Raw genomic sequence first — 26,622 nt, 5'->3', positions numbered from 1 at the left:
ATTTAAAGTTTAGCTGTTGGAGGTGGTGGACATGTTTTTGGTTTGCTGACATATGTGAAATAGGGGTAAATTATGGTGGGTGGGTAATAAGGGATCCGTTGATTGCTGTTTTTTTTTTTTTGGTTTTGTAATAAATTATATTTTAATTTCTTCAGTACATTGTGTGTGTCTATTTCATTTGTGTGTTAATTTTGTTGGGGTTTTCACACGAGAGACATTTATGATACATCCACGGGATATGTCATAAATGTATGCTGCTTCTCCAACTGCCATTCACTACTATTGGAGTTAAGGAAACTGCGTAGCTCAGCGAGTTACGCTGTTTACATAACGCACGACCAGAAAACCTTTTGAAAGTTTTGAAAATACCTCATTCAGCGGCTGAACAGTATTTAACCCCTTAGTGACCACCAATACGCCTTTTTACGTCGGTCACTAAGGGGCCTTAGGCTAGGCTGACGCCTTTTCACGTTCGCCTAGCCTAAGTCCTGCACGGGTCCCCCGTGCAGGCTGGAGCCGGGGCTCAGCTGTCTGATGACAGCTGAGCTCCTGCTCCAACGCCTGCGATCGAAGTTTACTTCGATCGCGGCCGTTTAACCCGTTAAATGCCTCCGTCAATAGCGACCGCGGCATTTAACTTTGTTTACAGAGGGAGTGAGCTCCCTCTGTCACCCGTCGGCGGCCCGCGAATGCAATCACAATTGATAAAAGCCCCCAGGTCTGCCCTCGACATATGCCTGTTAACACGCGCCGGAGGCACGTCCTAACAGATTGCCTGTCAGATTTACACTGACAGGCAATAATGCTCTGGTATACGAAGTATACCAGAGCATTATAGCAGCGATCGGAAGATCGCACAGTAAAGTCCCCTAGTGGGACTATTAAAATAAGTCACCAATTGCCGCTGATATCTATGCGTGCATGCTTCCGTGTTGTGCAGTAGAATACCTGCTGCTGAAGATATATCGCTGGCATCCTGGCCAGACTGACAGACCCCTGATGATAAGTATAGAAGCGCGTAGGGTCGGGTGAAGTGAGGGAATTTTGCGTAGGGGGCAGTGGCATTGTTGTGCATCTGTACATTGGGAGAATCTGGTGCGGTTGACGCAGGCTCCTGTGTGAACGAGGGTCCAAACCACTGCTTTACCAATGTTATACGCTGATTCCATATTTTGATATCTCTGTTTACATACCCAGTCACAAAGGGTTCGCAAACGAACTAGGACTGGGAGTATTCTGTTTAATATGTTTTTAAATACACGGTTGGGCTTTTCACAGTGGTGATTGTACCCCTGTTTTTTAGATAGCTATGAAATAAAAATTATACATTTTACTCATTTATCACTTCAGTGAAAGTCACCAATGTGAAATAAAGATTATTAATAAAAAGTACAGTAAAAAATAAATCCATTTTTTTCCATAAAAAGTGGTTTTATTTAGTAAAGTGTAAAAATAAAATAAAAGTACTCATATATGGTATCGCCACGACCGTAATGCCTCCATTAATAAAGTTAATATGTAATTTAAACCGCAAGGCGAACACCGTAAAAAAAAACTGCAAAAAACGATGGCGAAATTGCAATTTTTTTCCATTGCCCCCCAGAAAAGTCATAATAAAAATGAATCAATAAGTCCCATGCACCCCAAAACAGTACCAATCAAAATTACGTTTCGTCCCGCAAAAAAAACAGTCGAAAAATCACTATATTGATGGAAAAATAAAAAAGTTACGGCTCTTGGAAAGCAACGATGCAAAAACAAATAATTTTAGTTCAAAAGTGTTTTTATTGTGCAAAAGTCGTAAAACATAAAAAAAACCTCTAAAAATGTGGTATCGCCGTAATCGTACCGACCCATAGAATAAAGGTAACATGTTATTTACGCCGCACCGTGAACGGCGTCAATTTAAAAACACATAGAACAATGGTGGAATTTCAGGGTTTTTTTTATAATCCCCCCCCCCCCCAAAAAAAGTTAATAAAAAAATTATATGTACCCAAAAATGGTGCTATTAAAAAGTACAACTAATCCCGCAAAAAACAAGTCCTCATACAGCTATGTAGACGAAAAAATAAAAAAGTTATAGCTCTTTGAATGCGACTATAGCAAAACGAATAAAATAGCTTGGTCATTAGGGCCTAAAATGGGCTGGTCACTAAGGGGTTAAGGGCTCCGTTCTGGAGATAGATGCGGGTCCCAGAGGCGAGACCCGCATCTATCTGCTCATGACATATCTAGCCGATAGGTCATAAATGTCCCTCATGGGAAAACACTTTTAAGGGATACATATCTCATTAGGGTTAATCCACTCTATTTAGGGTTTGTTCACATCTGCGTTGGGGTCCCGTTCTCTGGGAGGTTTCCGTCAGAACGGGACCCTAAGTAGACACAAACTGACACCGTCGTAAAACAGAGGTTTCCGTATCCATCACCATTGATTTCAATGGTGACGGAGCCGTTGCCCGTGGTTTACGTTTGACTCTTTTGTGCACCGAACGTGTCGTTTGGCCGGAAGCAATAGCGTAGTTGACTACGCTTTTGCTTCCGCCCAAACGACTGATCCAGTGCAGAAAAGAGTCAAATGTAAACCACAGGCACCGGCTCCGTCACGATTGAAATCAATGGATGGAGACGGAAACCTCTATTTTCCGACGGTGTCAGTTTATGTCTGCTCAGATGTGAACGAAGTATGAGGTATATGTCCTGGTCAGACATAAAAGAATTGGGTTGACCATGACACCATACCTTATATGGCTGCATTAATTGACCTGTTTTATCAAGGCCTTATCCCTAGTTTAATTTGTAATCTGTAGTGAACAGCTGTGGCTATTTGTTCATAACATTTCAGATTACAAATTTAAACGTAAAAGTTTAGCTCCACTTTTATAAGCTTCTGACATGTGGTAGTGTCATGTGTAAAGTTTTGATTGGTGGGGTCCGAGCACGGAGAACCCCTCCAATCGCTTAGACAAAGAATTTGAAGTACTCCTGTGAGCACTCATCCGCTTCCTGTGTTTTGGCTTTTTCTGGAAATCCAATGTATTGGAGTACGGGCTCATAGACTGTTTATTGAGCCTGTCCTCCGATACATTGATTTACGTAAAAAGCCAAACACACACGAAGCGGCTGAGTGCTCGGACCCCCACTAATCAAACCTTCACCGATGTCACTGACATGTCAGAAGCTTGTTAAATGTTTAGCTACACTTAAATATGGATTATCCAACCACATGAAACTCACACATAGCCACAGGATCGGTTACAAGCACTTCATAGTTTGTCCACACGTAGCGTAATTGCTGCGTATTTTCCGGCCAGAATTGTGGATGGAAACTGCGCAGCTGAATACAGTAGCAACAAAGTGGATGAGATTTAACAAATCTCATCCACACTGCACAAAAATTCAAAGCAGAGCTTGACCTGCAGTGTCTAGATTTTGGCCCGCAGCACGTCAATTCCTGCTGTGGAAAGTGTATTGAATTTGAGCGTTCTTTGAGCAGAGGAAATTCTGCTACAATTGCTGATCAAATTCCGTTACGTGTGGACAAGGCCTTCTTTCAAACGTAAAGGAAAAAAAGAACACCACATTTATTGCAACAGAGATAAAATTGTATTAAAGTATACAAGGCCTTTAAATTAAAGGCAAAATAACAATCGACATGAGACAAAGCCAGCAGATGAAAGTTGCTAGCAGGCTGTCTGATGAGAGGTTGGATGGGACCCATGAGGAGAACCATCAGTCCTGGACAGGCTGCTCTTCGGTGAGACTCTCAAATTGCCGGGGTACGGCACCTTCGGGTCTCATAAAGTAGTCCGCAACGGCATCTCTCACCTGTACAGCACAGTTGGATGCACGGCCAAAAAAACAATTGCCAGGTAGGTCGCTAAAAGCTTCCTGTTGCTCCACGGCCATGTCCAAACTGTCATAGTCCCGAGCATAGTTGTGGAGCACACAGGCATCTTTAATGACCATGTCAACTGTGTCTGGATCCAACTGCATTGCACAGGTGAAGACCCTCCACTTACTACTCATGATCCCGAAGGTGCACTCCACGAAGCGTCGTGCCCAGCTCAGCCTCATGTTGAAGACTCTCTTCCGGGCATCCAGTCCCCTTCGTCGGTTTGGGCGCAGCAGGTTGTTCATCAGCGGAAAAGCCTCATCCCCCTACCATGACTAAAGGGAATGGATGCGTGGTACCCGGAAGAGGTCTTAGGGGGGGCAGAGTCACCTGATCTACCAGCATTCGCTGTCCGAATGTCGATGTCAGTAGCTCCAGGGAGTCCCCAGTACTGCCATAGGCGCCGACTTCAATAGCAACAAACTTATACGACGCATCAGCCACCGCCATCAGGGCCACAGAAAAGTACTTCTTGTAATTTGGAGTAATGTGATCCTGAGTGCGGTGGCTGCTGCACACGTATGTGCTTACTGTCGACGGCGCCTATGCAGTTTGGTAAATGGGCTGTAAGTGCTGCCAGATCACGTGGCATGTACTCCTCACAATTTCGGAGATGTTAGATTTACCAACCCGGAATTGGAGGTGCAGAGATGTGTAACTCTCCCCAGTTGCCAAAAATCTGAAAAAGAGAGCGAGAAAGAGAATAAAATTATTAGTACAAGGAGCAATCACGTATATACAAGCCTATCTTCACCATACCCACTAATATCATACAAATTTAATCGATGGTCAAGAAGCAAATGTTTTTGTTTTGTTTGTTTTTTAAAAACTCACCGCAATGTGAAAAGCAGCCTATCCGTTGGAGAGATGGCCCTACTCATGGTGGTGTCCTGCCGCATCAGATGGCACTGCAGGGTCCCATCCAGTCGAGCAAATGCGCTCATAGGCGATCGAATGAAATCTAAAAACTTCTCAGGATAGCTGTAAAGAAAAAATCACAATGGATTAAGCATTTTTAAGTTTCAATTAAGTTTTTCCATTCACGACTATCAGACAGCCATAACAGCCCCCCCCCCCCCCTGTATACCGTGTCACAACCCACTTGTGGATAGTGAACCCAACCTACCCCTTGTAAATAGCGCCATACAGACCCACTGTAGATAGCGCCATACAGCCACACCACCCAAATAAAAAATAAAAAACATTATACTCACCTAGGCGATGAACGAAGCTGATCCACAACATCAACGACAACGGGAACCTTGCATAGACCGGCGTGATGCATTGATGGCATCACGCTGGCCGGCGCAGGGATTCTGTCTCTGCGCATGATAAAGAATGCATTACAAACATGGCCTCTAGCCTATGGCAGAGCAGGGAGATTCCTCCCTGCTATACCATACTGTTCAATAGTATCTGCGTCCAAGGACGCAGATACTATTCAATGTAGTGTGGCCATATCCGATGCTAGCGGCGTCTCCGGGCATGGGGGGCCTGTGCTGGAGGACGGCACTGGCACCCTCATGCCGTGTGCCCTGTAGCAGCTGATATGGTTGCTACAGTGCTAGTCACAACCCTGCTAACGGCCTGGATGCCGTGGATGCTATAAATCATGCCATCTAGTGGTTAAATGGACAGGATCATAGTTCTCCCTGTTCACATTTTTGTACCGTTGCAACTACAATAAATAGAAAAACTCACCATCGTAGTTCTGCTTACAGATGTCCAATGTCTCCCCTCTGTGGCTGCAGTTCATTAATGGGGTGTACCCAATAACAATGGTGCCGTTCTCTCCGTTGTTCTTCCTCCTGTGAAAAATAAAGTGTTGAACAGGAATGAATGCTTAGTCTAAATTTTGCTAATAGAGGGTAGAAAAAGTGTTGGTCAAAACTTGCCGACGCACAACGTTGATCACCACCTTCATGAGGAGGCGCACATGACGCCTCACCTTTATTCGTGGCTGTGGTAAGGCCACACTGCTGCGCTGTTCAGGATTTTGGTCCAAAGTAGCAGTTTCTCCTTTCTATAGCAGTACTGTGTATAAAATGGCGCCTAGGAGAAGACTGGGTGGAGTTTTAGCCCTCTTGGGAAGTTCAGCCTTCCTGAGTGATGTCTTAAAAAAACCGCATCTCAAAACCGTGTCAAAATCCGCGTCCCCTGTAAAAAAAACGCTCAGGAAAAAACGGAACTAATTTTACAGGCGGAATTTCCACCTACAAAAAAAGCTCTGTGAACCCAGCCTAACACTGAAAGAAGGAAGGGGGAGAGTAGATTACATTAGCCCGTCAAGAAAAGATGACTGACTGTTTTCAGTTAGGAGCAGCGGCACAGCCAGTTATCTACAGGAGCTGCACAGACTCTACAGCAGAAAAATGATAGGACATGTTTAATGCAGTCTATTTCTTTTTTTTTTTTTCCCCGAGGGACTCCGTGATGAAATATTTTTATTTTAATGCCATTTTTTTCAAAAGGGTGTGGTCACACATAGCAGATTTTGTTGCAGACTGAAAATCTGAATGTGATTGTTTCTCCAGCAGGTGCATTAATTTCTGCAAGTTTCATTCAGATGAATGGAACCTGTTTTTTAGTTGCAGAAAGTTTTTGCAACAAAAGCTACCGCGTGTGACTGCATCCAAATGCAGCATGCTCTGGGTGTTGGTGTTTTTGCTGGCATTTTCCCACTTTGGGACATGTGAATGTAAAAAACACATTAAATGTATTGTTTTTTGTGTGTGAAGAAAACCATAGGCTAAGGCTAGCACCACAGTGCCCACTGTAGCTAGCCCCCTGCACAATGCCCATGTAGCTAGCATCCTGCACAGTGCCCATGTAGCTAGCACCCCACACCCCTCACCTGCCATGGATTCCACTCTGTGAGGAGCCCCTTTCATCACTGTCAATATATCAGGTCAATATAAGATCCTCATTATAGTTCTATATTTAATATGAGGCTGGAGACAAGAATCGAGGAACTTTTTTTAATGGCACCATTTAATTTACCATATAATGTACTGAAAAAAATTCCTTTATGGCTTTTACAGCACTTGGGAGAGACCGCCTCCTTCCGGACAGGAAACCAGAAATTGCTTTAAAATGGGTAACACTCCCATTTACCTCAGTTTCTGTTTCTTGTCCATAGGACACATTGAGGCATATGGGGTTTCTTTGGAATTGCAAAACTTGCAGGCCCCTTAGCTTCAACAGTGGTATTTCCCATGTGTATGGAGCTTACATTTCCGGCAAAAGACTCCACCAGGAACCACTGAGTGCATGGAGTCACTCTCCTTTTTCTCCCTACTGCCGATTGTAGCATCCCTTTCCCGGTGATTGGTTCCAGGCAAGCTTTTCTTACCTGAATGGCATCTGAAGATCACTGGAGAGTGTTCCTAGCGTGCACTAGTCCCGTGGGCTGCATGTATTCCAGTAGGCCTGGTCTGAAGGAAGAGGCAGACATCTGGCCCTATTTTCAAGACCGGCAAGTACTAGAAATGCCGGATCACTATAAAGCATAAGACACATGTGCCAGAAGTGCCTCTGAGGGATGTCTGTGCACGCCACAATTGTCAAGGAGGAAGAAAGTATCCATTGGTTTTTGGGTTTTGATTTTAAGGCGTTCACATTGCGTTACAAAAGAAATGTTAACTTTTTATTCTGCGGGTCAACATTATGGCGATACCAAATATAGGTATATTGTTTTGTTGTTTTTTTTCTTGACCACTTTTACAAAAGAAAAACACTATGTTAAAAGAAAATGGTATGTTGGCTTCATCATTTGCAGCCTTCCTCTTTTTTTTTTTTTTTTGCGGATCCATAAATTCGGATTCCACTATGGACCCTATTGCGGACACCGTGCTGTATATGCGGATAACTTGCGGGTGACTACGGATCCGTGTTTGCGGACAGTAAAAACCATTACAGTCGTGTTCATAAGGTCTTAGATAGGAAATAAATAATCTCTTCAGCAGCACTATATTCATGGGGTGACGTACAGGGGAACAAGGACGGTGGGGAGGGGTCTCAGAGATGCCAGGAGGGATTTGATTGGTGGTGATGTAACCCTGTAGGTCATAGGAAGTCAGTCTCACAGGGAAGAGTGACCCTCCATCGACACATGAGAGCATGGTCTACTTTGGTAGTCAGACTGAGATCACATGACACAGCTGCCCATAATTACAGGTTTCTAAATGTATAGATGCAACTGAGGTGGGAAGAAACAAATAACACTGCTAGAATATTGCTGGTGAGTTAGCATGATATGTGCAAAAACAAAATTGCCGAACTGCTTCCTTAAGTGGCCAGAATAATAGTTATCTCGATCCCGGCTGTTAGAGCAGGGTGTCAGCTGTTTTATACAGCTGACGCCCACTGTATATAGAGAGGGCTCCTGAGCCCGATTCACACTTCCCCATCCGACTTCCGCCATGCAATTGTGGCAGATGTCGGAAAGGGGTTGAGAAGCTTTTAAAGTGGATTTATAGATATTCTTTTTTTTGTTTGTATGGATTACACTTAAAAAGTAAAAAAACAATCTTCCAGATCCATAATTATTAGGAAGCATCTATTTTACATTTAATTGTTGTACATACAAAGACATTTCAGTGATGATCACCTGCACTCAGAGGTCACTTCATTAGGTCCAACTTTTCAGTTCTTGATAGGACCCTCTTTCCCTTTAGTACAGCCTGAATTCCTAGTGGACTGGATACAACAAGGTGCTGGAAACCTTTATTACAGATTCTGATTGATAACCTCTCACTGTTTATTCCACTACATCCTGAAAGGTGTTCTATAAAATTGAGATCTGGTGACTGTTCAGACATTAGGATATACAGACCTCATTGTCCTGTCCGTGAATTCAGCCTAAGATGGTTTTTTTTAGCTAATGACACAATATCTTATTAAATGTAGACTGTGGCCATGATTGGGCTTCATTCACATCTGCGTCAGGGCTACGTTCAGGCTTTCCGTCAAAGCTTTCTGTCATGGTTCTTCCTGTTCATGGGTTCCCCTGACGGAAAGCTCTGATGAAACGCCTGAATGGAGCTCTGACGCAGTTAAACAATTAGTGTATAGGTGATTTAACATTGTTCTAATTTTTTTTATTTTTTTCACGAGTCAGGAAATATTATAAATTAGATTCTAATTTATAATATTTCCCAGTGCTGGTCACTAGATGGCGCAATTCCCAAAATTGCAGCATTGCATGTGGTAAAGCAACCACATTGCTTTATGCTGCAAAATTTGGGAAAACTCACTCGCTCTAGTGAGCTCTCAGAATCCCCCCCCCCCCCCTCCTTTATCCTGGCTAGTGCCGGGAGAAACGAGGGGATTGAACGGTCAAACCTCCTACACTGTGCGTAGCCATTTTTTGAGCGAACACACAGTGTAGTAGGTTAACATACACTAGTAAACACACACTAAAACACGAACATACACAGAAATCACTTACCTGCTCCAGTCGCCGCCGCTCCCTCCGGTCCGTCCGCTCTGTCTGCTACCGCCGCTCCAAGTGCACAAGTCCGGAAGCCGCGACCGGAAGTAGTAATCTTACTGTCCGGCCGCGACTTCGGGTCTACAGAAAAATGGCGCCGGACGGCGCACATTTCAACTTGGACTGTGTGGGAGCGGCGCATGCGCCGTTCCCACACAGACGGCGTACACCATAGTGGATGGAACGGGCCCCGTTCGCATTCACTATGGGACTGTAGCTGCCGTACTCCACGTCTGTATGTGTCGTTAATCGACACATACAGAAATGGAGAAGAAAATGGCAGCCCCCATAGGGAAGAAAAAGTTAAAAAAAGTAAAACACAAACACACAAATAAATACAAAAGTTTTTAATAAAGCACTAAAATCAAACTGATGTAAAAAAAAAATTTTTTGTGACACTGTTCCTTTAAGTTGTTGTGTTAAAGTGATTCCCAATTGGTAGTGAAGGGCCAAATGTGTTGGCAGAGGACAGGCTCCATTGCCCAGATAAGTTTATGCTTTTAATATTTTTGAGTTTTATTAAGTCAAGTTTTGTTATAAAAGTGGTGACTGGATGTAGATCAAATCTGTGCTTGATTATGTTTTAAAGTATTCTACTGGGCTTCATGAGGCAGGAATCGCAATATTTGTGGCACTTTTCCTTGCAGTTTTTTTTAACCAAAGCCAGCGATGGATTCAATCAGAATGGCTTATCCTGCTGCATCCACATCGAAAAAAAAAATGCACCGAAAACTGCATGTGTGTTTCCAGCCCGATAGGAATGCTATAGTGTTTGCTTTATGGTTTGAAAAATAAAATTATGAAATCCATTTTTAATCCTAACAGAAAATTCGTGTAAGAACTGTGAGGAAAACTTCATGTCATTTCTAAAGTATAAGGTCAAAGATGAAGATGTCATGCAGCAGTCTTCAGGAGAAAACCTCACTACCTTTACCGTACATCAAGGACTTCACAGTACAGATCTATCATATAATTCCCCTAATCATGAGGAACCTTCTCCTGACCAATCACAGATTGTTACTACAGCTCAGAAAGGAGGTAAAAGTTTTCAATGTGGTAAACCGTTCACAAAAAGCGCAGGTCATTTTATGTGCCGAGTAACTCACACAGGGGAAAAGCTATATTCATGTTCAGAATGTGGGAAATGTTTTAAATATAAATCGCTTCTTCTTACACATGAGAGAATTCACACAGGGGAGAAACCATATTCATGTTCAGAATGTGGGAAATGTTTTACTGATAAATCAAGCCTTATTATACATCAGAGAATTCACACCGGAGAGAAACCATATACATGTTCAGAATGTGGGAAATGTTTTAGAGAAAAGTCAAATCTGGTTATACATGAGAGAATTCACACAGGAGAGAAGCCATATTCATGTTCAGAATGTGGGAAATGTTTTACGGATAAATCAAATCTTGTTAAACATGAAAGAAGTCACACAGAAAAGAAACCGTATTCATGTCCAGAATGTGAGAAATGTTTTAAAGATAAACCAAGTCTTGTTAGACATGTGAGAATTCACACAGGAGAGAAGCCGTATTCATGTTCTGAATGTGGGAAATGTTTTACAGATAAAACAGGTCTTGTTAAACATCAGAGAATTCACACAGGAGAGAAACCATATCCATGTTCAGAATGTGGGAAGTGCTTTAAAGATAGAACAAGTCTTGTTATACACGAGAAAAGTCACACAGGAGAGAAGCCATATTCATGTTCAAAATGTGGGAAATGGTTTATATATAAATCAGGCCTTGTCAAACATCATAGAATTCACACAAGATTGAAACCATATTTATGTTTTAAATGTGGGAAATGTTTTAAAGATAAATCGCATCTTCTTATACATGAGAGAATTCACACAGGGGCGAAACCATATTCATGTTCAGAATGTGGGAAATGTTTTACAAATAAATCGGATCTTGTTAAACATGAGAGAAGTCACACAGGAGAGAAACCATATTCATGTTTAGAATGTGGGAAATGTTTTACTGATAAATCAAGCCTTATTATACATCAGAGAATTCACACAGGAGAGAAACCATATTCATGTTCAGAATGTGGGAGATATTTTAAAGATAAATCGAGTTTTGATATACATGAAAGAAGTCGCACCGGGGAGAAGCCGTATTTATGTTCAGAATGTGGGAAATGTTTTGTTACAAAATCAAATCTTATTACACATCAGAGAATTCACACCGGAGAGAAACCATATACATGTTCAGAATGTGGGAAATGTTTTAGAGAGAAGTCAAATCTGGTTATACATGAGAGAATTCACACAGGAGAGAAGCCGTATTCATGTTCAGAATGTGGGAAATGTTTTACGGATAAATCAAATCTTGTTAAACATGAAAGAAGTCACACAGAAAAGAAACCGTATTCATGTCCAGAATGTGAGAAATGTTTTAAAGATAAACCAAGTCTTATTATACATCAGAGAATTCACACAGGGGAGAAACCATATTCATGTTCAGAATGTGGGAAATGTTTTACAATTAAATCGAATCTTGTTAAACATGGGAGAAGTCACACAGGAGAGAAACCATATTCATGTTCAGAATGTGGCAAATGTTTTAGAGATAAATCGAGTATTGTTAGACATCAGAAAACTCACACAGGAGGTAATCCATTTTCATGTTCAGAATGTGGGAAATATTTTAGAGATAAATCGAGTTTTGCTATACATGAAAGAAGTCACACCGGGGAGAAGCCGTATTTATGTTCTGAATGTGGGAAATGTTTTAAAGATAAATCAAGTCTTGTTAAACATCAGAGAAGTCACACAGGAGAGAAGCAAAGTCACACAGGAGAGAAGCCGTATGCATGTTCTGAATGTGGGAAATGCTATACAGATAAAACAGGTCTTGTTAAACATCAGAGAAGTCACACAGGAGAGAAACCATATCCATGTTCTGAATGTGGGAAATGCTTTACAGATAAAACAGGTCTTGTTAAACATCAGAGAAGTCACACCGGAGAGAAACCATATCCATGTTCTGAATGTGGGAAATGCTTTACAGATAAAACAGGTCTTGTTAAACATCAGAGAAGTCACACAGGAGAGAAACCATATCCATGTTCAGAATGTGGGAAGTGCTTAAAAAATAAATCAAGTCTTGTTATACACATGAGACGTCACACAGGAGAGAAGCCATATTCATGTTCAAAATGTGGGAAAAGTTTTATACAAAAAACAAGTCTTATTAAACACGTGAGAAGTCACACAGAAGAGAAGCCATATTAATGTTTAGAATGTTGGACATTAATTCATCTCCAAGTAGCAACAACACCCCTTCCCTTCCACACTTCCTTTACTTCACTTTCAGCATTTGACTTAATAACAAGTGAAATCTTGGCTCCTCTCCTTCTCGACCTACTACCTGCATTAGCGACTCTATTCTCTTGCACCTTGTCCAGCCTATTTTCCCAGCAGTCCATGCTCACCTTGCTAACATTTTTAGCCCCTCTCCTAGTATCTTTCCCTCTTTTTAATCCCTTAAAAATTAATCATTTATTTTTCTGTTGACATAGCTGTGTGAGGGCTTTTATTTTGCGGGGCCAGCTGTTGTTTTTATTGGCACCAATTTGGGGTACATGCAACGTTTCAATCACTTTTTATTCTATGTTTTTTGGAGGTGAGGTGACCAAAAAACAGCAATTCTGACATTTATTAAGGTGTACACTGGGGGATAAAGAATGTTCTAATAGTTCAGACTTTTACGGACGCGGCGATGGGCAGACAGAGTGGGTTTCCTCATCTAAAGGCTTAGATGACACGGTCGCTACAGATTGTGGCATCTAATTGGTTAAACTGAGATTGGAGTGTATGGAGCCGGTTCAGCCTGGAGGTCCTACTTTTGCCCAATCGGCTATTTCTCTGCTTACTTTCTTTTGGACTCCTTACAATCTTGTTTTCGCACTGTACAGAAGTTGTCCTTACCAAAGTCTGAAATTATTTCTTGATGGTTAAATCTAACTAACTACTTTCTACTGATTCCTCTGGATCTCTGTATCGTTTGACACTGTAGACCACCAACTCCTACTGAGTATAATCCACTCTATTGCTTTAAATGAAGTTGTTACCACAGATATTTATGGCATATCCACAAGACCCACACCTTTTTCCTAAAACTGGGTGTTCCGTGGAACCTAAACAGGAAAAAAGTATAATGGAAAGATTTGCATGTCTTCCATGTTTTGGACCTTCTAGTTCTGTCTTACAAATACTGATGCAAAATACTTACCAAACTACACAAGTGTGAATGAGGTTGTTTTTGCCAAAGGGGAAGTGTCAGGTATTTAAACCACAAAAGGAAATGGTAGATCTGTGCATTTATTTATTTTTTAAACAAAATATTGCAATTACAATTTGTCTTTTTTTATTTTTTTTATTTTCTTTTCACTTTTGTTGTTTTAATTCCATTATCTTTATATACTGTTAAAATTAAAATAAAATATTGATCCGTATGACCACAGATGTTAAAAAAAAAGAAAGAAAAAGCTTACACCAGGTCCTATTTCTTTTAGACTGTGATCAGAGCCCTAGACACTACAGGCACCATAAACATGTCATTTTGATTTAATCTAAAATTACTTTGATGTTCTAGTTTACACATTAAAAAACAGTGTTACCATTTTAATTAGATAATTTTTATTGACCTATGTACATGGTCGTTTCAGTTCATAGGGTCCATCCATGAGATGTCTGAAGGTGCCTAGGAATCAAACTATTTTTTTTAAATGCCCCCTTTTCGAGCTGTATCAAGTGGTTGACTTTCTGTTCACTGCTGTTTCTTATGTGAAATCCGTCAGAAAGCGGTTGGGCGGGTCTCAATGTGCTGTCATACAACAGTTGCAATAAAATGTAAGTGAACCATTTGGCATAACCTGGATTTCTGCGTTGATTACTAATAAAATGTGACCTGATAGATTGTGTTTGTCTATAATTGTGACTTCACTAACAAACTAATATAATAGTACAAACAGTTGTAGTGTTTGTCTTTTAGTGTGGGGAGAAAAAGTAAGTGTACTTGTTAGTTTTATAAACCGTTGGTTCCCCATTAGTAGCAATCACCTCCACTAAATGTTTCTTGTAGCTGTAAATTAGATTTTCGCAACGTTGAAGAGGAATTTTGGACCACTGCGCCCTGCAAATATGTTTCAGTTCATGAATATTTCTGGGATGCCTTGCATGCACAGCCCTCTTCAGGTCATGCCACAGCATCTCGACATGGTTAAGGTCAGGTCAAAGGATTGCCCTTTGAACTTTCGGAGGACGCCCACTTTTAGGGCTAGCAGCAATAGTCCTAAATTTTCATTATTTGTAGCCAATTTGTCTAACCATGGATTGATGTACACCCATATCTTTAGCAATGCTTTTGTATCCTTTTCATGCCTCTCTATAACACGTATTTTAAAAGTTGTTTTGCCTTGAGGCATGGTTCACACTAACAAATCTTTCTTGCGAAGAACAGATTAGTCAGCGCTCAGGCTTTGTGTACCTTTGAACAGAAATTGGGGGCGGGTCTTAGGCTGTTCAGGCGCGCTCCAGTGCACAGCATTGCCAGAGAAGATTGTGAGTCTGTAAGCCTTTATGTCCTCTAGTCAGTTTCCCTGTATGCAAATTTAATATATGATCCCACAGCAAAAAATCAAGTAAGCAAGTATTCTTAGATGTTTCCGTATGAATCCACATTAGAATGGGAAAATAAAACGATCTGAGCGAATTCGAACGTTATAAATGCAAATACTAGATGGGACTAGTATTTTAAAAAATTTCCAACCTTGTAGGGTTTTTTTTCGTGCAAGGGTGTCGAGATTATACCGAGAATGGTGGAGAATGTGGTCGAGGAAAAACATCCAGCAGAAGGGGATTCTGTGGACGTCAACAACCTGTCAAAGGAAGAGGGCAGAAGAGAATGTCAAGAATCGTTCTGACGAACAGGCTGTGCACAGTCAAGCAAATTGCAGCTGAAAAAAATTCTGGTACTCCAACTAATGTACCCAAATGCACTACTTGTCATTCCTCAGCATGGATGACCAGTCTGAATGCCATTGCTGTCTAAGCTGAACAGAACGCAAGACCCAAGTGGGCAAAAGAGCATAAAAATTGGATCAATGAGAATTGGAAAAACATAACCTGTCAGATGAATCCAGATTTCTGTGGCACCATACTGATGGGAGGGTAATCATTTGGGAATCGATGAACCCTTGCAGTCAGCTGGCAACAGATCAGGCTAACAGAAGTAGAGTAATGGTGTGGGAAAGGTTTTTCTGGCATACCCTGTGTCCTCTGATACATGTGGATGGACGGTTGAACAGTAGGACTTGCCTAAGCATTGTGGCCGATTAGGTTCATCCTTTCATGGCCGCTGTTTACCCTATGGGAGAAGGACACTTTAGCAGCAACTGTGTGAAGTTATCCAGTCCGTATGGACGAATATTCCCGTAGAACAGTTTCAACACCTAGTGGAATATATGCCACGATGAATTACTGCTTTTCTAAAGGAGGTTCTAAGTGCTACTAGATTGGAGGTCATTAATAAAGTGTCTATTTAGTGTATTTTTTTCATTCCCAGTAATCGCTTCTCTTCCCTGTCAAAACGTATACATACAGACAGCATAAATATGCCTAATATATAAAAAGAAAATAAAAAAGGGCAAAAAAATAAAGGACCCTAGGACAAGAGGGATATTAGGCTAAATATTTGAACATATTGTACATGACCCCAATCAATTAATATTAATGTAGAATACTGATAAAGTAATAATAGTATACATATCAACATCCATTTGTGCATACACTCAACATTGAAATTGCAACACAAGAAGGAAAAGTTTTTGGAATTGTGGAAAGTACAGGATTGATAACATGTTAATAACATGCAAGTGATAAAAAAAATGGAAGCAAAATATTCCAAGCATCTTGATTTATTCAGTATCGAGTATGTGCGCCACTCACTTACATGGTTGTCTGAGGAATGTTATGCCACGCTGAATGCACTTGGGCACGCAAATCATCAAGTTTGGCTTCTGGCAGTTCCCTTTGCAATTGCCGACCAATAGTTTTTCGAGATATAGAAAAAAGCTTCTTGTTTCGGGCGCTTCCGTGTAGCAAGATTTTCGTTCACTCCAGACCCGTTTTTTGATAAAAAAAATATATTTTATTTTCACTTGACGTAAGTGACAACTTGTAAAACATAAAGGATAAAAGAATAAAATGTGTGTGGGCTGCAACGCGTTTCAACGCCGGACCGGCGTCTTCGTCAGGCGGGTAAAAAAGATATGCTGTAGATGTGTATATATATATATATATATATATATAGACATGTTTGTGGTAATGCTAATTGCACTAATTAGGGTGGAGCTTCGAAGAAAAAACAGCCAAAAAACAAAAGCGGGTCAGGGTTCAAAGGTATAAGGTTTAGACATGCGTTATATAAACAATTAAAAAAGTTAATATAAAGGAAAATTCGACATTTCGAACAACAACATATAGAAAACAATTGTCTATACACAAAAAACATAGTATATTATCGAAGATATATCGATGACCTGTTCTTTATATGACCCCCAGAAGAAGCCAGAATGCTGGCGAAACGCGCGTCGGGTGCTCATTTCTTTTAACTGTCCTTGGTGTAACACATGGCTTGGGTTGCCTCCTCAGGCTAATCGATTGATTTTTTGCTATCGCTCTCCACAATATCTGGCTGACAGCTGATAGCCTACAGCGCGACTGTGCTGCTAGCGCGGCACACCTAGCTGTCATAACACGAGCGGCTGGTGTGTTATTTTCCCAGCCGCCGCTCCTGTCTGACCGCCGGTCTATTTGCTGCGCGGCTCCCTCTATGCTGCCCACTCCGTTTTAATACGGGAACAGGGCTACATGCTTTAATTCAGGTCCACTCACAGTGGACCTGTACTTTGGTATAGAATCTGTGCCGCGTCTCAGCTGACAACTGGGCGCGGGCACATTCAGGGAACCACAGCTAATCTCCACGCTGCCGCCCTGATACACAGGGACAGCGGCGTGAGAGTACAGCTGTGTGCTGATCATTCACACACACTGCGGCTGACATGCACGGAGGTGCGTTGGGATACTCACTCTGACTCACAGCATGTCATGCTCTGCAGGAGACTGCAGGCACGAGTGGCTCTTATGTATCCAACCCGTGCAATCCAAATACATGATACCGCTACTTCACATTGTAACCACTGTTTGTTTATAATAAAACGTTGCTCTTCAAACAGTCTGTTACACCATAACTTTATTATTATGGTTTCCAACACTCCATAGCAGTGCAGTCTCGGGCTGTAATTTGTGCACTTGCTCCAGCGCATTAGATACATAGCTATAAGGCGCTGCTTGCAGGCTCCTGTTCACACTACATAGCCTGCTGCACCACTAATTGGCTGCACTGCAATTATTGTTTAATCCTGCGCTACCACCACTCTATAATTTACAACTGTTTTGCAAGCTCAGCACTTTATTTGTTCTTCGTATGAACACTTTTGACACAATTAAATTCATTATATCCCAATTTATATAGCCTAGGTATGCGAGTTTGGGGATCACTCGCACATACCTCTTACACCAAGGATTTTTACAATTTATCTCTATTTTAATGCATATTAATAAAAGTTAAATATTATTTCAGATCATATACTTTCTCCCTTTCCCTTCCCTCATACATACAGCTATACTGGGTGGTGCACACCATGTGATCTGTCTATAATATTGTGTGATAGGTGGTCTTCCACACTTTGCTACCTGTTCTTTATATGGGCTGGCACCCCAGAGGAAGCTGCTAATTTCATAAATTATTTAAACATCAATGAATGGGGAATACAATTCACCCCCAGTACATCGAAACAAGAAATCGTTTTTTTAGATCTAACAATTGGCCACATGTACAATAAATTTGTCATCAAAACTCATTTTAAAAATGTAGATAAAAACAGCTTTTTAAATTTCAAGAGTGCTCATTATAAAAAATGGACCATTAACATTCCTCACAGTCAATACAGGAGGATCAGGAAAAACTGTTTATCAGCAAAAGTATACATAGATCAATCAAAGATTCTGAAAGAAAGATTTGAAGAAAAAGGCTACCCCCAGAAACTAATTAAACATGCCTACCAAAGACACCTGGCTACTACACAAAACGCTTGCCTTGAAGTAAAAGAAAAAAAACACTAAAGGAAGAAAATACACTATACTCCAATACAGACATTGTACACAAAAAATATTCTAGCAATTTCCTAACCACATATAATTATGATCACAAAATGATCAGAAACTCTTTAAACAAACACTGGGGGATACTACAGAGCGACCCAATCCTAAATAAAATCATCCCAAAAAAACCAGGGATCACCTTCCGTAGAGGAAGAACAATAAAAAATATCATAGCACCAAGTAGACTAAGGGCAAAAACTCATAATTCTAACACTGACTTTCTTGAAAAACCTATAGGGATTTTCAAATGTGCCAAAAAAAACTGTTTATGCTGCCAGAGCATCAGTGCTGGAAAGAAGGAAATTATGTCAAATATAACTAATGAGAAATTTCAAATCCATTCACACTTGAACTGTGATTCGGATTACGTGATCTATATGATAGAATGTGAATGTGGGCTGCAGTACATAGGGAGAACGACTCAGACACTCCACACCGTTTTAATGCTAAAAAGGGTTTTCTTAAACATAGTTTATCAAGACGTCTACTACAGCATCATCAATCAAACTTTAAAAATATCAAAATTTCACCCATAGAACAAATAGATACAAATACACACAATAGAATCCAAACATTGAATAAAAGAGAATCGTTTTGGATCTTTAAATTTGAATCACTGAGCCCAAACGGACTAAATGAAAAAATAGACTCAGTATAGCTCTTTGAACTAACAACAATACACACATTCCCAAAAAAACAGAACACTCATGAAATTATAACATCACCATCGTCTGTGCTTCTGTCCGGGTACGTTTCAAGATACTCCAAAAGGTAGTTGACAAAAGAAAAAAAGATAAAAAATAAATATAAATAGGATTTTTTTCAAAATAGGACTCCAGAACGAAATTATAATATCACCATTAGAGAGAAACGAAAAACCAGTAAAACATAGACACAAGTAAAGCGGTGTTCACTGAGGCAAAGAAGAAACATGATACTCCAAAAGGATGTTTAAAGTAAAAACATTAATTAGACTGTTCAAACTAAGACACCATAATGAAATCATAATACCCTGACTAGAGAGAAACGAAAAATTTGATAAAATATATATGGAAGCCAAACCGTGTCCCCTAGTACAGAGTAGCAATATGATACTCCAAAAGGAAGGTGTTAATGAAAACACCAAGACAAAGAAGAAACATGATACTCCCAAAGGATGATCAAAGCAAAATCACTAACTAGACTGTTCAAATTTAAGACACCAAAACGAAATTAGAATATTCTGACCAAAGAGAAACAAAAATTTTTTATAAAATATAGATAGAAGCCAAACAGTGACCCTCAGCACAGAGAAGCAATACGATATTCCAAAAGGAAGGTGTTAATGAAAACACTGACGGGACCTTTCATAGGAAGACAGCAAAACGGAGTTAAAATACCCCTGCTAGGGAGATACAAAAAACAGTTGAATATGGACATGGGAAGCAGCCTTTTTCAAGAAACTATATATTTCGATGATCACCTATGTGCCTTTTTTTTCCTTTATATTAACTTTTTTAATTGTTTATATAACGCATGTCTCCACCTTATACCTTTGAACCCTGACGCGCCTTTGTTTTTTTGCGTTTTTTTCTTTGAAGCTCCACCCTAATTAGTACAATTAGCATTACCACAAACATGTCTATATATATATATATATATATATATATATATATATATATATATATATATATATATATATATATATACACATCTACAGCATATCTTTTTTACCTGCCTGACGAAGACGCCGGTCCGGCGTTGAAACGCGTTGCAGCCCACACACATTTTATTCTTTTATCCTTTATGTTTTACAAGTTGTCACTTATGTCAAGTGAAAATAAAATATATTTTTTAATCAAAAAACGGGTCTGTAGTGAACGAAAATCTTGCTACACGGAAGCGCCCGAAACAATGAGCTTTTTTCTATATCTCGAAAAACTATTCAAAAGACTACGTCGAGGAAACTCCAGGCTTGGACGTATCCACCGTGGGTCCGCTCCCGAGGCTAGCACAGTGTACCGGAAAGTTTACCAGACGAGCAATTAAGTCAAGTTGTGCTGATGATCCTGCACAACTGAACCAGGTGAGTGGAAAATCATTTCACTGTAAAAAGATATTTCAAGGACAAAATACAACATCACCCCAGAGGAGCGCCCCTTCTCTTTTTTTATATACCCTTTCCAAGCAATTGCCGACCAATGACATCCCAGATGTTCTCAATGGGAGACAAGTTCGGAGACTCTGCAGGCCATGGTAGCACGTTTAGGCCACACAGGCTGCTTACAGAACCATGAGCAACGTGTGGCTTGGTATTGTCAGGTTAAAATCCACTTCTGGGAAACTTTGGAGAAATGGTTCCACAACCACATCAATGTAACACCGAGCTATTAGTGTACCTGAAATGAAGACTAGAGGGGTCCGGCTACCGTACGCTATGCCACTCCACACCATAATCCTGGGAGTAGGACCAGTGTGAAAGTTCCCTTGTGAAGGCCTCTTCATTTCAACGGTGCCCTCGTTTTACAATATCCGTTTCTTTCAGTGTTCCGCAAACTGTTCTCGGTGTTAGATTTTTATCCCTGCCGACTTTGTCATGCATTTTTTTTCCGATAGGTGCGAAGACCACGACAAGCAAGCTTGGAGATAAACCATTTATGGTGCTTCAATTCTTTTTGTTTTTCTAGTCATGTCCGTACTGTGTTATCAGCTGTTTCATTTCTTTTAGGCGCTCCCAGGCCACATGTATGTTTAGTCGACTATTCCTATGTTTTTTGGGCCGAAAGGCGTATGGAGATTCGTCCAGGGGGAAGACAATTGGATATGTGAAGTGTTCTTGCTTGGTATTCAGGGGCCTGCAATGTGATAAGTGTTGCCCTCTGGTGCTTGTTGTCCATGCTGGGGTCAATAATTTGTGTCCTATGTATATATGTAAACTTAATACTCTGATGTCAGATATAGAACATTTTGCCTCATTCTTCCCAAGTTTATGTTTAGTCTGGTCGGAAATTGATTCCAAGAGCAGTTTGGCACAGAGCTTGGGACAACAATGGTGTAGGGCAAGCTAGGAGACCCTTAACGCTCAGCGACGTAATATTCCGTCGCGCTGACCATGCCGTTCGCGCTCAGCGACGGAACATTACGTCGCGGGAGTAACGGCCATTTCGGCCTCTTCCCGACACATGCAGGAGCTGTGACAGCTGCTGTCTCATACAGCAGCTGCCGCAGCTCCTACAGCGGGTACCGATCGCTGTGTCCCTGCTGATTAACCCCTTAAAAGCCGCGTTCAATACCGAACGCGGCTTTTTAGGGGTTAATCTACAAACGCTGGCCTGCTACACGATAGCGGCCGGCGATGGTGACTATGGCAACCGGACACCTAACAATGGCGTCCGGCTATGCCATCGGCGGAAGCCTAGTGGGTCCTGACAGAGTCAGGACCCACTGTGCTTGCTGTCAGTGAGTAGCTGACAGTTCTAATACACTGCACTACGCATGTAGTGCAGTGTATTAGAATAGCGATCAGGGCCTCCTGTCCTCAAGTCCCCTAGTGGGACAAAGTAATAAAGTTAAAAAAAAAGTAAATAAAAGATGTGTAAAAATAAGAAAATAAAAGTTTTAAAAGTAATAAAAGTAAAAATCCCCCTTTTTCCCTTTATCAGTCCTTTATTATTAATAAAAATATATAAACAAACAAATAAACTATACATAATTCGTATCGCCGCGTCCGTAACGACTTGAACTACAAAATTATTTCGTTATTTATCCCGCGCGGTGAACGCCGTAAAAGAAAATAATAATAAACCATACCAGAATCACAATTGTTTGGTCACTTCACCTCCCAAAAAATGGAATAAAAAGAGATTAAAAAATCGCATCTGCCTAAAAATGGTCCTGATCGAAACTACAGTTCGTTACGCAAAAAATAAGTCCTCGCACGGATTTATTGATGGAAAAATAAAAAAGTTATGGCTCTTAGAATCTGGTAACACAAAAAGTTAATGATTTTTTATAAAAAGTATTTTATTGTGCAAACGCCATAAGACAGAAAAAAACTATAAACATATGGTATCGCCGTAATCGTATCGCCACGCAGAATAAAGTGAATGTCATTTATAGCGCACGGTGAACGCTGTAAAAATTTTTTTAGGAAAAAACAATAGTACAATTGTGTTTTTTTTAGTCACCACGCCACTTTAAAAATAGAATAAAAACGAATCAAAAAGTCGCATGCACCCCATGAAAACTACAATGAATTCCCCAAGGGGTCTAGTTTCTAAATGGGGTCACTTTTGGGGGGTTTCCACTGTTTTGGCACCACAAGACCTCTTCAAACCGGACATGGTGCCTAATAAAAAGGAGGCCTCAAAATCCACTAGGTGCTCCTTTGCTTCTGAGGCCGGTTCTTCATTCCACTACCACACTAGGACAACATGTGGGATATTTCTCAAAACTGCAGAATCTGGGCAATAAATATTGAGTTGCGTTTCTCTGGTAAAACCTTTTTGTGTTATAAAAAAAAATGGTATAAAAAGGATTTTCTGACAAAAAAAAATAAATATGTAAATTTCACCTCTACTTTGCTCTAAATTCCAGTGAAACACCTAAAGGGTTCATAATCTTTCTAAATGCTGTTGTGAACACTTTGAGGGGTCTAGTTTCTAAAATTGGGTGTTTCATAGGGGTTTCTAATATATGGGCCCCTTAAAGCAACTTCAGAACTGAACTGGAACCTAAAAATAAATAAAAATGAGGCAATACTTTGCTTCTTACATTATACTGATAATGAGCCGTGCCCACCCTGAGATGACCCAAGTTTTGACCGTTTGTATAAACGGAGACCCCTATTAGACCGTTTCAGTGCCCGGTTTTCCCAAGCATTCACCCCCGAGAATTGTATTTCTATTGATGTGTCCTTGGTACATTTTAAAGGGAGGCTTCGATTCCCCCAGTACCTACCGAGTAAGAGGTATGGGGTGAAGATGTATAAGCTGTGTGAGAGTGCATCAGGGTATACCTACAGATTTAGGATATATGAAGGGAAGGACATCAGTATTCAGCCCCCAGAATGCCCCCCTTACTGGGAGTTAATGCAAAAATTGTGTGGGATTTGGTGCACCCACTGCTGGACCAGGGTTACCACCTCTACCTGGATAATTTTTATACCAGCGTCTCACTCTTCAAATGCCTCGCTTCCAGAAGTACTGCAGCATGCGGCACTGCTAGAAGAAATCTGGGAGGCCTCCCTAAGACTCTGCTTGGGAAAACACTCAGAAGGGGTGAGAGCAGGGCACATTCTAGCAGCAACATATTGTGTGTCACGTACAAGGACAAGAGAGATGTCCTTGTATTGACAACAATACATGGCCACACCAGTACCCATGTACCTGTACGAGGTACCAGTACAGAGACCCCCAAACCAGACTGCATCCTGGACTACAATAGGTACATGGGAGGGATGGACTTGTCAGATCAAGCCCTGAAGCCCTACAGCGCCATGCGGAAATCGAGGGTGTGGTATATGAAGCTGGCCGTGCACATCATACAGATGGCATTGTATGCGTATGTGCTACGTCGATGTACAGGCCAGAGGGGAACTTTCCTGCAATTTCAAGGGGTGGTTATCAAGAACCTAATCTTTAGGGACCAGGAAGGGGGGGCTCCCAGTAATTCTGGAAGCGAGGCCACACGCATCGCACCAGGGCAACACTTTCCAGGAGAAGTTCCCCAAACTTGCAAGAAGGGAAAAAGTCAAAAGAGGTGCAAAGTCTGTTATAAGAGGGGGATAAGGAAGGACACAATATATCAATGTGACACGGTTCCTGAAAAACTAAGGCTCTGTATGAAAGTGTTTTAAAATGTATCATACATCCCTTGATTTTTAATCTACGCCAGTTTTACTTACCCTGATGCACTCTGCATAGCTTATCCCCCTCATCTTTCCCTTCTGAGCCCTGCTGTGTGCCCAGGCAGCTGATAACAGCCACATGTAGGGTATTGCCATACCCGTGAGAACCCACATTACAGTTTATGGGGTGTATGTCTCCGGTCAAAATGCTCACTACACCTCTAGATGAATGCCTTAAAGGGTGTAGTTTTAAAACGGGGTCACTTCTCGGGGGTTTCAACTGTACTGGTACCTCAGGGGCTTCTGCTAACATGACTGCACCAGAAAATCTCCAGTAGGCCAAATGGTGGTCCTTTCCTTTGGAGCCCTCCCATGGGCCCAAATGGCAGTTTATCACCACAAATGGGGTAATGCCGCACTCAGGACAAATTGGGCAACAAAATGGGGTATTTTGTTCCCTGTGAAAATAAGACATTTTGATAAAAAATGACATCTTATTGGAAAAAATGACTTTTTTCATTTCACAGCCCAATTCAAATAGGTGCTGTGAAAATACTGTGCAGTCAAAATGGTAACAACAGACACCCTAACCAAAACCTCACACCAAGAGATGGCGTATACTGGGGTCCCTTATTGCAAATCAACCTAGAAACGAACCATAAAGGGACATAACCCTTAGAAAAATAGTGTACTCAATAGTATACAAAAGTACAAAAAATCTTTATTGAATATAATGACAAATAATGGAAAAAGAGATATGATACAGCATATACGGAGACATATACAACAGGGTCAGATGAAATAGACCATGAACCAACAGAATCAACCGTCCACTAATGCCCAGATCACGCTCAAATACTAATAAAACAAAATTGTAAGCCCAAGGGTGTAGGGTGATGAATCCCACACATAGTGTAGTACTATCAGTTAGTAAAAACGATATACAAGAAATATTGCCATAGCCTACAAAGTATATGATAGTACATAGGAAGTGCAGCTAAAGGCGTATACAGATAGCATAACGGCTCAAATAGCCAAAGAGATGTGACTGCCAGCAGCTGGACATAATAGCACAATAATATGGAGGCTAAAAAAGCTGAAAAGACATGCACATACCCTGGGACATGGTGAAGAGCGCGAGAGATCAGAGGGATGGATGCCCTCCTCCATGCTACATCCGCCCATTATCCGAAGGTTACAACATCTATACCTGTGGGTCAGTTCCTAAGGCTAAAGCGTATCTGCGCCAATGATAGCAACTTTGAGCGCCAAGCATTGGATCTGACGGCAAGATTTAAGAGTCGTGGTTATAGTCAGAGGGTTATAAAGAGAGGATATCTTAGAGTTAAAAACTCGACTCGTGATGGACTTCTGGTGAGTAGGCCTAAAAAGCATAATACTGATCAGAATGTCAGATTTATCACCACTTTTAATCCTCACTGGACTAAAATCCGTGATATCTTACAAAAGCATTGGCGGGTCCTTCTCACTGATCGAGATCTGGCAGGGATTTTACCTAATTATCCCTCCATTACCTGGAGGCGCTCTAAAAATCTGAGGGACCTCTTGACAGCAAGTCACTATATCCCCAGTGCCCCCCCTAATCCATTTGGGAGCAAGGGCCCTCCCTGGGGTTCTTACAACTGTGGTAAATGCTCTGCTTGCAAATATGTTCCACGTGCCCTCAACTTCTATAGCTCAAATAGAGGGAAAGACTATAAAATTGTCTACAATATTACGTGCAACACAGTAGCCGTGGTATATTTTGCCACTTGCCCCTGTGACCTCATTTATATTGGCATGACCAGTAGGCAATTGAAGGTGCGGGTATTGGAACATGTAAGCAAAATTAAGTCAGCCTCTAATGCTTTGGATGTGGATAAACTCCAGCCTGTTGCGCGACACTTTCGTGAGTTTCACTCTTGCAATCCAAAGGGTTTTGAGGTACGTGGAATCGATAAAATTTCCCTGGGATGCAGAGGTGGGGATGTACGCCTGGCATTACTGAGAAAAGAAATTAAATGGATCACGTTACTCAACACTGTGGCCCCATTTGGTTTAAACGAAGCCACTAGTTTCAGGCCCTTTCTGTAATTTTTTAACCATGCGTGAATTTTATTTCCTCTAGGGTTTTCTTCTTGTTTTTTATATCCTTTTTTTATGT

General features: G+C 41.0%; 2 protein-coding genes across 5 annotated transcripts in view; one reads left to right on the top strand and one right to left on the bottom strand.

The window, feature by feature from the left end:
- The window catches only part of LOC142655323 (uncharacterized), a 70,378-nt gene extending 56,052 nt beyond the window's left edge, over positions 1-14,326 (top strand). For all 4 annotated transcript variants that reach the window (XM_075829624.1, XM_075829447.1, XM_075829535.1 and 1 more), the window contains one exon: positions 10,215-14,326. In XM_075829624.1, coding sequence (XP_075685739.1) covers positions 10,215-12,637 — 2,423 coding nt within the window. In that variant the 3' untranslated portion in view covers positions 12,638-14,326. The remainder of the gene's footprint in view (positions 1-10,214) is intronic.
- LOC142654474 (uncharacterized) overlaps positions 1-26,622 on the bottom strand; it is a 1,458,099-nt gene that overhangs the window by 1,157,531 nt on the left and 273,946 nt on the right.

The sequence above is a fragment of the Rhinoderma darwinii genome, chromosome 1 (assembly GCF_050947455.1).
Source record: "Rhinoderma darwinii isolate aRhiDar2 chromosome 1, aRhiDar2.hap1, whole genome shotgun sequence".
Lineage (NCBI taxonomy): Eukaryota > Metazoa > Chordata > Amphibia > Anura > Rhinodermatidae > Rhinoderma > Rhinoderma darwinii.
Note: the sequence above shows the minus strand (reverse complement) of the source record. Positions and strands in the feature narration are given on the sequence as shown.